The sequence below is a fragment of the Arachis hypogaea genome, chromosome 7 (genome assembly GCF_003086295.3).
Source record: "Arachis hypogaea cultivar Tifrunner chromosome 7, arahy.Tifrunner.gnm2.J5K5, whole genome shotgun sequence".
Classification (NCBI taxonomy): domain Eukaryota; kingdom Viridiplantae; phylum Streptophyta; class Magnoliopsida; order Fabales; family Fabaceae; genus Arachis; species Arachis hypogaea.
Window position 1 is genome coordinate 74,529,628 of NC_092042.1, and position 14,314 is coordinate 74,543,941.

At 36.0% G+C, this 14,314-nt stretch overlaps 1 protein-coding gene and 1 long non-coding RNA gene across 2 annotated transcripts; both read left to right on the forward strand.

Annotated features, from left to right (window-relative positions):
• The first annotated feature begins 380 nt into the window (after nucleotides 1–380).
• On the forward strand, nucleotides 381–1,527 carry LOC112704140 (uncharacterized). Its single transcript, XR_003154802.3, has 2 exons — nucleotides 381–470; nucleotides 1,184–1,527. It is a non-coding gene; the product is annotated as an uncharacterized lncRNA (long non-coding RNA).
• Nucleotides 1,528–1,931: 404 nt separating this feature from the next.
• On the forward strand, nucleotides 1,932–2,471 carry LOC140174407 (secreted RxLR effector protein 161-like). The gene has a single exon (XM_072198858.1). The coding sequence runs from the start codon at nucleotides 1,932–1,934 to the stop codon at nucleotides 2,469–2,471; it is 540 nt and encodes a 179-aa protein (XP_072054959.1).
• The last annotated feature ends 11,843 nt before the right edge of the window (nucleotides 2,472–14,314 follow it).

Genomic DNA, 14,314 nt, shown 5'->3' on the forward strand with positions numbered 1-14,314 from the left:
TTTGTACTGTTTGCACAAAATTATATTAAAATTTGATTTCTAAAATTATTTTTTAAAATATATATTTAATATTTAGATGATTAGAAAAAAAATTGTTTTTTGTTTTTAGTAGTAAATAAATACGCACAAATTAAAGAGCAAAAAGATGACATATGTAAAATGAAATTCCATTTATGTTAATAAATATACATAAAGAGAAACATTTATATAGTAATAATTGAATGGTCAATAAATGCGTTAAAGATGGAAATATTAAATGAGGATTAATTTGGAAACTGAAAATTATGTCATGATGAAGACTAATAAATTATCAATTCTGTAAAAAAGTTTTGTTGCCATTGAGTGCCTATAAATATTTAAGAGTTCTTTTGAGTCTCTTCTATAGTATATGAATTAAGTTTTTAAATCTATCAATATGAAAATACTTTTTTATTTTTTCGTCTTCGTATTTGTTCTTTGCGTAGACTTTGGTATGCATCTAATTTATCAAATAACATGCCATCATATTCTGTTTAGATGTTGTCCTAAGATAATAAAATATTTGAGATGGAGGCACCAAATAAAAAAACGTCTCTGTATTCTACTACTATTCTTGACAACTAAAGTTTTTGGCTCTCTGTACATTATTTTTTGAAGAATGTTAGGTGTTTTGTAACTATCAATTGGTCATTAATAGTATTTTTAATAGAGTGAGATTACATCTAATGGTAGAAGATCACTCACTTTTATTTTGATGATTAAATGCTAGCCAGAAAACACAAAAAATGTTGGCCCCTATATCTTTTCTTATTTTTTCTCCTGTTGAATGAATAGAAAATTTGTAAATTTTTTTAAAACAATTTTTTTTATACCCTTCTTTCTAAATTTCTTTTTGTTCTTGTATTTCTATTTTTTTTTTCTCGCATTTTTCTTTCAGGATAGAAATCAAATGGAATCTAAAGACATACACTAAGAGTATTCTCAATAAAAAATTTTAAATTTTTTTATTTTAATATCTGCATAATAAATGTATAAAATAATTAAATTTTATATATTTTTTGTTAAAAATTTTTAAATTAATAAAAACATATATTTGCTAAACTTTTGTATGATTTTAGTTATAACATTTTGTTTTCGGCAATTGTTATATGATTTTAGTTTCTTCGCTAATGACTGTATGTATTCTGTGTCTGAATATTTGTAGGAAATAACCAAATTAAGATGACAGAGGCGAACAAGATAACATGCATGGGATGTGCAGCCGGTGCCGAGTATTGTTCACCATCCAATCCAAGAAATAAAAATGACCCAAATGCGGCATGTAATAGTATTTGCGTGTTTTTTCATGGTAAGGATTTCACGACAGGAGAATGTCTTCCAAACCACGGATGCATTTGTACCTATCCAAATCCGAATCGAAGTCAGCCATGTCCTGATCCACACTGTTAATTTTTTATAATAATGCGTGGTGAATAAAGTGATGATGACTGTATTATTATTTATCAAAATAATTAATAATTAAATAGTGGTTGTAATCTGATTTATAAATCCTTGCCTTTCTCGTTTTATCATATACTGAGTTTTTTTTCCTTCTATAAAAAATAAAAATTTCTAATCCTACACTAAACACAAACTCCATATGACTAGTAGATACACATATATTGTTGTTAGGAAGATTATAAATAGATAATGAGAATGCTAAAAGTAAAAGTACACTCTACATCAAGACACAAGGTAATTTAAATGTCGTCTTAGTTTCCTTATACAATCTTATCTACATGGGAAACAATGAGACTATGATCAAAGAATTTAAAGAAGAAATGAAGCAGAAATTTGAGATGATTGACTTAAGATTGATGCACTATTTTCTTAGCATTGAGGTAAACCAAAATGAAGAAAGAATTTTTGTCTCGCAACAAAAATACACTTAAAATTTGCTACAAAAGTTCAAGATGAATAATTATAAAGCAGTATCTACTCCTCTAGTCCATAATGAGAAATTACAAAAAGAAGATGGATTTGGAAAGGCAGATGCTTTGCAATACAAAAGTCTTATTAGAAGCCTCCTTTATCTAACTACCACAAGACTCGACATCATGTATTCAACAAGTCTACTATCAAGATTCAAGCAAAAGCCAAGTCAGAAGAACTATGGAACTGCAAGAAGAATCTTAAGATATCTACAAGACATAAAAGATTATGGCATTCACCATAAATCTACTGAAGATCCAAAACTACTAGGATATACAGATAGTGATGAGGCAAGATCAACTGATGACATGAAAAGCAATTATGGATATGCAATTACACTTAGATCTGGAGTATTCTCTTGGGCATCAAAGGAACAAAAAACTATGGCTCAATCATCCGCTAAAGCAAAGTATGTTGCAACCGCAAATGCTACTAGTCAAGCAATATGGCTATGGAAAATATTCGAAGACATAGAAGAGCAACAAGAAGAACCAATAACTATGTTATGTGACAACAAATAAGCAATAGCAATGGCAAATAATCCAGTCCATCATAGTAGGACCAAGCATTTAGCTATCAAGTATCATTTTATACGAGAAGCTATATTGGAGAAAAAGATAAAGATCAAGCATTGCAACACAAATGAACAACTGGAAGACATCTTTACTAATGGCACTACCAAGATTAAAATTCCAACTATTTCGAGAGACGCTTGGAGTTACACAAAATGTGCATCAAGGAGGAGTGTTAATGATGAGCGGATATTTTATATGCTTTTTGGCATAGTTTTCATATAGTTTTTAATATGTTTTGTATAATTTTTATTAAGTTTTTACAGATTTTTAGTGTTAAATTCATATTTTTGGATTCAACTTTGAGTTTATGTGTTTTTGTACCATTTCAGGTATTTTCTGGCTGATTTTGAGTTGCAGGAGCAGAAGTCTGATCCAGAGACAGAGAAAGCACTGCAGATGTTGTCCAGATCTGACCTCCTTGCATTTGGAAGAGCTTTTCTGGAGCTACAAAAGTTTAAAATGAGAGTTCTTAACTACTATGGAAATCTGACTTCTAGAGCTTTCCAGCAATGTATAATAGTTTATACTTTGCTTCGAACTAGAAGGCTCAAAACTGGCGTCCAACGCTAACTTCCTGCCCCCTTTCTTGCATCTAGCACCCAAAGAGCAGAACCCAGCGTACAAATGCCCAGTAAGGCCCCCTAGCCAGCATTTCATGCCCAAAATACCTCATAGCTCGTGGATCTCATCAAAACTCAACCCAAACACTCACCAAGTAGGCCACAGAAGTGGAATTTAAGACTAAAAAGACTGTTTTACCCTTACTAGTCATTAGTTTAGTATTTAAGAATTATTTTTCACATATCATAGAGATTTTTGGAGAGACCATTCGAATCACACATTGTATTTTACTTTCAGTATGAGTTTTTAAACCTCCTAGGTTGAGGAGAGGAGCTCTGCTGAGTCCTATGGAAGGGTGCAGAAATTATAACAAAATGCAATAGACAATAAACAGTGGTAAATACCTCAAAATTGCAGTGAAATTGTATTAATAAGTGTAGGGATTAAGTGACAGAACATAAGCAAGAGAGGGAAGAGAGTAAGACAGTATTTATAAAGCTATAACAATGGAATTATTGAGGCCAATAAAAAGGGGGTAGTAGCTATGATGTCCTGCTTGAACCTGCGAGAGGAAGAGAGGAGAGACTATAAGAAGGAAAGAAGGTAGAAAAGAGAGATGAGAATTCAAGAAAGGAAAGAGACAAATACCACAATCTTCTACTGCACATGATTCTCCCATTTCCTACTAATAGTGCGTCTTCTGCTACTGCGTCTCACACCCAGTACATTCAGACCATGCTCCACGTGTCCACTTTCTCTAACTAACTCTGCCCCCTTATGGTCATTTTGCGTCACTATTTTGTTTCCCCTTTTTGCTCCTGCTCCTTATTCGTTACATTACCCCGCTCTTCAACTTTAACCTTGTCCTCAAGGTTGAAATCTGGGTAAGCTTGGAGGAATTCTGCTGCATTCTCCCATGTCCTCTCTGCACCTGTACCTTGTCCCCATTATATCTGCAACTGCTGCACTTCTTGGCCATGTTTCAAGATGACTCGGCGGTCCACAATGGTATGCGGACTGAGGATAGGGCCTTCTTCACTCGACCGGAGTGGCAGTGGCAAGTATTGCTCATGTTTCTCGCCCCTGAATTTCTTGAGGGCAGAAATATGAAACACATTGTGGATTTTGGCCTCGGTTGGTAACTCTAGGCGGTAAGCTACTGAACTTAACTTTCTGCAGATGAGAAAGGGTCCAAAATAACGCATTCCCAACTTTTGGCTGTGACGTAATGCAACCGAGTGCTGCCTGTATGGCTGGAGCTTAACCAATACTAAGTCTCCTTCTTCAAATTCAACGAATCGCCGATGCTTGTCAGCTTGGGTCTTCATGAATTGTTGAGAGCGTAATAAGGTAGATTTCAGTTGCTCAATCAATTTATCGCGAGCTAACAATAGTTCCTGTAATGGAAGTTCATCCCCTGCTGAAATTTCATATCTGACCAAGGAAAGAGGGTCACGTCCGTATAAAGCTTTGAATGGGGTCATCTTTATGCTGTTGTGATAAGTTGAATTGTACCAAAATTGTGCCCATGGAAGCATGTCAAGCCAGCGCTTGGGGTTCTCAAAACAAAAGCAACGAAGGTACATTTCCAAAGTCTTGTTCAAGACTTCACTTTGTCCGTCCGTTTGCGGGTGATAGGCTGAGCTCATCGCTAAAGTGATTTCTTGAGCTTGGAACAATTGCTGCCAAAATTTACTAATAAACACTTTATCACGATCGGAGACAATCGACTTGGGAAAACCATGGAGTTTAACAATGTGCTTGATGAAGGCATTGGAAACTGTCTTACTATCAAAATCACGACGCAGAGCAATGAAATGGGCGAATTTGGTGAGTTTGTCAATCACAACCATGATCACCGAGTATCCGTGAGAAGAAGGTAATGATGTAATAAAATCCATGCAGATGTCATCCCATACCTGGTGGGGAATAGGGAGGGGCTGCAACAGTCCTACTGGCTTGGTAGTTTCAGCCTTAGCTTGCTGACATATCAAGCAATTCTGGACATAATTTCGAATGTCCTTATGCATATTTGGCCAGTAGAATGAGGAACGGATCCGATCAAGAGTTTTAGCAATACCAGAATGTCCCCCGCCCAGACTATCATGATGCTCATGAAGGATAAGAGGAATGAGGCTGCTGTTTACAGGGAGCACTACTCTATCCTTCCATAATAGAATACCATTTCGGACCGTATAGTATGGATCAACCTGCCTGTTTTGAAGGCATTGCTGCCACAATTCTTGTAATTGTGCATCTGCCTCAATTTCTGATTTAAGAGTCCCCATCCATTTCGCATTAGGACGAGACCAAGCTGCAAAAAAGCATCGTAACAGGGCTTCAACAACTGCATTTTCCTGCCCCGATTTGTACTGTATCTCATAATCATACCCCAGAAGCTTGTGGAGCCACTTTTGTTGCTCAGGTGTATGTAGAGTTTGATCAACCAATGCCTTCAAACTCTACTGGTCAGTACGAATTATGAATTTTTTTTCCCAGTAAATAATGCCGAAACTTTGCTACAGCTTCCGTAATTGCATAGAACTCCCTAACATAAGCTGATTGTTTCTGCAGCGAAGGAGACAACTTCTTTGAGAAGAAGGCTATAGGATGCTTTTCTTGAATCAATACAGCACCAACCCCTGTCCCTGAGGCATCAGTCTCGACTTCAAAGGGTAGCTCAAAATTTGGAAGAGCTAAAACAGGTTTGGATGTAATGGCAGCCTTCAATTTGTTAAAAGCTATTGTGGCTCCATCATCCCAAGAAAAGGCATCTTTACGCAGTAATTCAGTAAGAGGACTAGCTATGGAGGCATAGTGACGAATGAATCGACGGTAGTACCCGGTTAAACCCAAAAATCCTCTCAATTGTTTCACATTGGTTGGTTGAGGCCACTCCATAATAGCTTGAACCTTGGCTTTCTCCATGTGAACGCCACTGTCTGAGATAGTATGCCCTAAATAATCAATCTCATTGGTTCCAAAGGAGCACTTTGAGAGCTTAGCAAAAAGGCATTCCTGTTGCAATAACTTTAATACGGTCTCTAAGTGCTGTAAATGTAAAGTAAAGGAAGAGCTATAAACAAGAATGTCATCGAAAAAACCAACACAAATTTACGCAAGTAAGGCCGGAACACGTCATTCATCAAGTTCTGAAATGTTGCTGGGGCATTAGTGAGGCCGAACGGCATGACCAGCCATTCGTAAAGGCCTTGGTGAGTGCGGAAGGCTGTTTTGTATCTATCCTCAGGGCTGATTAGAATTTGGTGGTAACCAGAACGAAGATCAAGCTTGGAGAAAATGGAGGCACCAAACAGCTCATCAAGTAATTCATCAACCGTAGGAATTGGAAAACTATCCTTACCGGTGATATTGTTTAACGCTCTATAGTCTATACAGAAATGCCATGTATCATCTTTCTTTTTGACTAGTAATATTGGAGAGGAAAATGGACTCCGGCTTGGTTGAATAATCCCGTCGTCAAGCATTTGTTGGACCATCAATTCTATCTGGGCTTTTTGACTGTGAGGGTAGCGGTAGGGTCTTACCTTAACAGGTTTAGCACCCTTGATTAGAGGAATACAGTGATCATAACGGCGCTGTGGTGGTAGGCCTGAAGGTTGCGCAAACATCCCAGCATATAAGTGCAGCAATTTCGCCAATTCCGGGTGTATGTCATCAGGTAGAGGCAAGGAAGAATGAGCAGCTTCAACCTGAGGCTGCAGCTGCAATGTGAAAGCCTCAGCAATAGAATTGGTATGCACAAGTCTCCTGATGTGGTGGAATTCTGCCTGAGCTATAGCATTGGTCTTCTCCCCATGTATCGTAATCAAACTACCCTCATGCATGAATCGAATATAAGCTGCTTCATAGTCCACAATATGGGCTCTCAATCGTTTCAACCAAGCGGTTCCAATGACGAGATCACCACCAGCAACTTTTAAAACAAATACATTAGGGACCAGCACTTTATAACCCTGCAATGTCACTTCTAGCATAGGGATGCGACCTTCAACCTGCATAATGTCAAAATTTCCCACTACAACTTGGACTCCCGGAGCTGGCTCAATGGAGAGATTCAAAAATTTTGCAATCCGCGGCTGGATGAAGTAATCAGAGCTCCCACGATCAATGAGTGCTTGGATTTCTAGCTCACCAATGTGAGCTTTGATTCGAATAGTGGAGTGACCCGACGTGCCATGCATGGCATTGTAAGAGAGATTATGGTCTATCACCTCTGCATCCAGCTGTTGTAATTGTTCTCCTTCAGACACAACTATGTCCTCACTATTCACCACTATATTTACCTCATCATTCTCAACTTGCATAAGCATGAATTGCCGATTTGAGCACTTATGAGCAGCTGTGAATTTGTCATCACACCAATAACAAAGACCTTTCTCTCGTTTACTCTGAATCTCTGCCGGAGACAAATGGCAAATGGGGTTCTTAGGTGGTGGGAGAGCTGGCTTCTGAGATGGTGTGGGAAGCAGGAGAGGCAAGCTGTTCCGTTGAAAGGCACGCGCAGGTGTCGAGGAGCCGTGCGATGGAGACTTAGAGGTTGCCGGACCTGAAGTGTGCCGCGGAGATGTCGAAAACTTGTCTTCATAGAGCCTAGCCAAGCTTACGGCACGCAGCAGTGAGGGTGGACATTGAGCTTTTACCTCACGTCTAATATCGGCTCGGAGACCGCTAATGAAATAGTCGCGTAACGCATCAGCAAGTTCGATATGAGTTCGATTAGCAAGAGCTACAAATTCAGCGTAAAAGTCACTTACGGAACCCTGTTGTTGCAGCTTGAACAGAAGCTCCCTGGGAGACTCAAATAAGGAAGGGCCAAACTCTAATTCAATAGCACGCTTGAGCTGCGTCCATGAACGAAACGGAGCAGAGCGTTGTGACATCTGAAACCATGGAATCGCGGAGCCAGTCATGTGCATCGCAGCAAGGCCGATTTGCTCTTCCGGAGGTACTCTAAAGAATTCAAAATACTGATCTGTGGAGAAAATCCAACTCAACGCATCATTACCATCAAATTTAGGAAGATCGAAGCTCACCCTTTGGGGTTGTGACCAAGGACGCGAGTAATTGTCAACTCCAGAGTTCGAACCCAGCGGAGACTCATGAGAGATGGAGTGTTGTCGGGACCGATCGGAGAGGAGCTAAGTGAGGGATGACTGAATCGTCTCGAATTTCAGATTCGTTGCCTCTTGCACTCGAGCACGTTCTGCTCTGTTTTCCTCAGCCACAGTTTCTATCATTTGAGACAAACACTTCAATTCCACTTCCATCGTCTTCATGCGAGTGTTTTCTGCCATGGCCAATGAAAGCACCAAATGGAAGGGTGCAGAAATTATAACAAAATGCAATAGACAGTAAACAGTGGTAAATGCCTCAAAATTGCAGTGAAATTGTATTAATAAGTGTAGGGATTAAGTGACAGAACATAAGCAAGAGAGGGAAGAGAGTAAGACAGTATTTATAAAGCTATAACAATGGAATTATTGAGGCCAATAAAAAGGGGGTAGCAGCTATGATGTCCTGCTTGAACCTGCGAGAGGAAGAGAGGAGAGACCATAAGAAGGAAAGAAGGTAGAAAAGAGAGATGAGAATTCAAGAAAGGAAAGAGACAAATACCACAATCTTCTACTGCACATGATTCTCCAATTTCCTACTAATAGTGCGTCTTCTGCTACTGCGTCTCACACCCAGTACATTCGGACCATGCTCCACGTGTCCACTTTTTCTAACTAACTCTGCCCCCTTATGGTCATTTTGCCTCACTATTTTGTTTCCCCTTTTTGCTCCTGCTCCTTTATTCGTTACATCCTATAAATTAATAAAAGTATTACTGTTTCTCTTCGATCCGTGTTTGGTGAATTCTAAGATGTATATTCGTTCGTCATCAATATGAATACGTTGAACTGGCATAAGGTTATCACATTCTACATAGGTTCAGAGTGAGTCTTTCATCGAACAATGATGAACCACCAGCTTGACTATACGTCTCTCAGACAGCTAATCCACGACTTCATTGGAGACTTCTCGAGACATCAGTTCAGCCAATTTACGAGGAGATTAGGGTCTCTGTGGTAAAGGCTAGAACCTAAGGCGCAGCATCCTCCGATCTGGAAGATTCGACCTTGTTTGTGGCGTTTTGAGTAGAATCATCAAAGAGAATGAACTGTAGGAGCTTCACCCTCAACCAGAATAGATCCGCACTAAACCTGGGGTTCAGATCTGGAGGAGTATTGGTGGTTGCTCAAACTAGCGTCGATCACATACAGACTGCCATTGAAAAAATCACTCACAAGCAAAGGAAACAATACTACCAGATTTAATTTAGGAAGACAAAGCAACTCCAGTCCTCAACTATTCTCTTTTCATAATTTACACAACTTTCGAGTTCTAATTACTCTTTTTCTTTATTCCATTTAATTCCTTATTCTTGTTTATCTTCCAAATATTTGATATAAAAAGTAAATTATACAAATTAAACCAACTCCTTCTGATTCGCCTAACTAAGACCTGTGGGATAACCATAGATTGCTTCAAGCCAACAATCCTCGTGGGATCAACCCTGACTCACTCAGGTATTACTTGGATGACCCGGTGCACTTGCTGGTATAGTAGTACGAAAGTGTGGGGATTCGTGCCACCAAGTTTTTAGCGCCGTTGTTGGGAATTGTTTGAATTTGGACAAACTGACAGATTGTCTTGCTCCCTAGATCATGTAATTTATTTCTTGATCATTTTTAATTGAGTTTTTCTGATTTTTATTGAGTCTTTTATTTTTATTTTTCTATTCTTTATTTTCGAAAAATTAAAACCTTTTTTCAAAAATATTTTTTATTTTCTTTGTTTAATTTTTGTTCTTGGTTTGAGTCTTACATGTTGTTGTTTTCTTCAAATTACAAGAATTTTAAAACTTTTTCAAAAACATTTTTCAAGCAGTTTATTTTCAAGCATCCTTAGCTTTCTGTTTGAGATTTTTACATGTGTTCTTGGTAATTTTCGAAAATCCTTGAGTCTTCTTTCTAAAAATTTTTAAAATTAGTGTCTTTTTGTTTGAGTTTTCTTTTAATCTTTAAGTTTGGTGTCTTCTTTTGTTTTTCTTTGTATTTTTCAAAAATTACTTTCTAGTTTTCTAAAAATTTTAAGTTTGGTGTTCTTTGTGTGTTCTTCTGTTCTTTAAATTTCTTGAGTCTTGTTCTCAGTGTTCTTGTTAATCTTCAAAGCGTTCTTGAGTCTTCCTTGTGTTTTGATCTTAAAATTTTTAAGTTTGGTGTTCCTTTGCGTTTCCCTCCAAATTTTCGACAAAAAATAGGGGCATTAGATCTAAAAATTTTAAGTCTTGTGTCTTTTACTTGTTTTTCTCTTTCATCATTAAATTCAAAAAATAAAAAAATAAATATCTTTTCTAACTTAATCTTAACCATAATTTTTGAAAATCTCATTAAAAATTCATATTTTAATTTCAAATTTTTATCTTATCATATCTTAGTTGTCAAGTTTTCAAAAATCAAATCTTTTCAAAAAATAAAAATTATATCTTTTTCAAAATTTTATCTTATCTTTTTTAATTTTCAAAATTTAGAATTGAAAAATTCAAATTTTAAAATCAAATCTTTTTCAAAATCAAATATCAAATCTTATCTTTTTCAAAATTCAAAATTTAAATTTCAAATTTCAAGTTTCAATTTTTAAAATTTCAAATTTCAAATTTCAAACTTCAATTTAATTTTCAAAATTCTATTTCAATTTCGAATTTCTAAATTCAACTCTTTTCTTATCTTATTTCTTATTTTATTTTAAATTCAAATCTTTTCTTAATTAGTTGCGTCTCTTCTCTCTCTCCTCTTTTTCAAAACTTCCTAACTAACTCTTCTCTTTCTTAATTTTCAAAAATTCTTTTCCTCTTCCCTATCTTCTATTTTCGAAATTTAATAATTATTTTTAATTCTTTTTAATTAATTAATTTTAATTTCGAAATAATTAAATAATAAAATAAAAACAAAAATATTTTAATTCTGATTTATCTCTTCTTCTTCTACATCTTGTATCTTCGTTCTCCTCTCTTCTCTTCTACCTTTCTTTATCATGAACCCAAATGGGAATGCAGAGTTCAAAAAAACTCTGGGGTCTTATACAAACCCTACTACTGACTTCTATGAAAGAAGTATTAGCATACCTCACATCAGAGCAAGTAGCTTTGAACTAAACCCTCAACTTATTACCATGGTGCAGCAAACCTGCCAGTTTTTTAGACTTCCACAGGAAGAACCAACAGAATTCTTAGTAGATTTCTTAAAAATTGCTGACACTGTACACCATGAGCGAGTAGACCAAGATGTCTACAGATTATTGCTCTTTTCTTTTGCTATGTATTTGTGATACCTGGGTAGTAGCAAGGGTTGTGGTTCATTCCGCTTGCATGCTCCAGGTTAATGTTTGAGCTTTGATAACATAGATGATTGATTTTAAACTGAATGAATGTATGTTTTGAGATCCTGGGCAGTAGCAAAGGTTGTGATTCATCCCACTTGTTCCAGGTAAGAGATTGTGACGCATGGGTAGTAGCAAGGGTTGTGATTCGTTCCACTTGCTCCAGGTTAGAGATTGTGATTCCTGGGTAGTAGCGGCAGTAGTGGTGATTCCACTCGCTCCAGGTTGAATTTTTAAACACCCACCTGGGTAGTAGCCATAGTAATGGTTGTTCCACTAGCTCTGGGTTAAGCAGGTAGTAGTAAAGGCGTTGTACCTCAAACCCACTTGCTCTGCATGGGTGTTTTTATCCATGGTTAACTACCAGGACGTGTCGGGTTGGCTATATAACCGACAGATGATATCATCAGCCATACGGCAGGCATACATCATTTTCATATGTTAGAATTGTTTGAGTTTGCCTATTTGGTTTGGATTGCTATATCATATATGCTATGTTACCCGATTATGTGCTACTTGTTCTACTTGTACCTTATTGTGTATTACTTGTCTATATTACTTGTGTTTGTACAATTGAGAGGTCCCTTATGCTGGTGTCGGTTGACGCTGAGGGTTATTCTTGATGAGATGAGTTAATGATTAAATTAAATAATGATGATGATTATTGAATGAGGTGATTGAGTTTCCTGGGTAGACGCAGTGAAATGATCTCACTTGCTCCAAGTGAGGATATAAGGTAATGATATAGATTTGCTGAGACAAAACAGTTGAGGATGGTTCTGTTTGTGATTCTGATTGTGAATTGTCGGAGAGTTAGAAAGTTGGAAAGCATGAGGAATATGAATCAGATTAGCATTTTCTTATGACAGTTGCCTATTTATGGATTAGCGAGAACATAAGATGAATATTTGATGAAAGGAAGTTTAGGATGCTTAGTGAGTTTTTATTACAATGCATTGTATTTATTTGGCACTTTTACCGTACTGGGAACCTATGGGTCGGGATTTCTCATTTTGTGTATATCTCTTATTTTTCAGATACAGGTCCAGGTGATCAGAAGTGAGCTATGGTTCATCTGAGAGACGACAAAGATCTTTATATTCTCTACTTTATATTTTACTTAGAATCTCTCCACCTTTATTTTGAAATGCCTATATTATGTATTAAACTCTTTTGAACTTGCCTATAGAGGTTTTTATATTTCTTTTGGGAGAGTTAGGAGATACTATTGTCAACTACTGTTATACTGTACCCTAGCCTACCTAAACTTCGCGGGTCGCGACTAGTGGCTATTTACTTATGTTATATATCTATATACTGTCCTTCTCTTATTCTCCTTACTACCTTTATCTGCATATCGCTTTCGATTTCACGCTTTACCTTTTTGTTTTTGATACTTGAGTGATACGACTTCGCAATTTTTATTTTCACTCTTTTTAGGCTTCTCGATTAATACTCCTTTCAATCTTACTTATAATTATGTATTAAAAATCCTCCTTGAGAGTTGTACCACCTTATTATCATTGACTTATGACTCGAGCATAAGGATTTGAATATTAGGGTGTTACATTATGGTATCAGAGTAGTTCGTTCCTGTAGAGCCTGAGGGATGGACTAACTATGCTTTTGTGCATTCTCTGTATGTGATCCGTAACTTCGATAAAAAATCTAATTTGGTAAAAGTGTTTGTATTCTCCTCCTCTACATGTTAGTGTTATTTTTGCTCGGTGGAAGCTAACGGTGACATAGCTCCCTTTCCCTTTAAGTTCGGCCAATTGGAATTCTTGGAGGCGTAGACAATTTCTGACATTTTCTTCTTCAGCAACATGGTTGAAAAGCTTCTCTAGAGTTTCAAGTATTTTGAATTCATATGGAGGTAGGGTTTGGTAACTTTATAATAGTTAAATGTGAATTTTATAAGTGAATATTGATTTGGTTGATTATTGTTTGAGCTTGAATGAGTTTATGTTGAATTATTGTTGTAGCTTGTGATTTGTTAGTTTGGCTATAAGGAATAGCTTATCTGTGGTTGTTTTAACAGTTTTGGGACTGCTGTGATATAGTATTTTGAGAAAATTGATGAGATTTGGTGGTTGAAAGATTAAATTAAAAGTTGAGAAAAATCGGTAACTAAAAGACTCGAAAACGGATTAAAATACAAGTAATAATTTGAAAGGGAAGGGCTAAGGGTTTCGGTTTTGGTATAAGAGCAAGACTAATATTTAAAATTTATTTTTGAAGAGTAAAATTGTATAAAAATTGAGGTACAATTTGTAATTATATAAGTTTTCGGATATTATGGGTAATAAATAAATAACGACGGTAAAAATGGGTATTTTATAAAGTTCAGGATTATTTTTATAAATATGAAAATAAGTGAGGGTTCAAATATAATTTTATAAAATATTAAGGTTAAAAATAGAATATTAAAAAGTTCGTGATTTAAAAAGTAATTAATAAGAGTTTAAAATCTAAGGTTTTATAAACTAAGTTTTAAGAAAGAATATATATGTATGTATATATATATATATTATATTTACTATTTAAAATATCTTATTTATATTAATATTTTTATTATTTTATTAAGAATATTATATAGTAAATATATTATTAATATTATTATATGTTAGAGAAGAGCAAACTGAATGATCTTCAAAGTTTTAGAGAACGCAGACTTAATTAAAGTACTTTACGATTCTTTTTCATAAGATACTTAGGAAAAGGCGAGGGAAGAATATGAAGTTGAGTCATGATAAAGAATTAAAAGATTGAAGAAAAGAAGA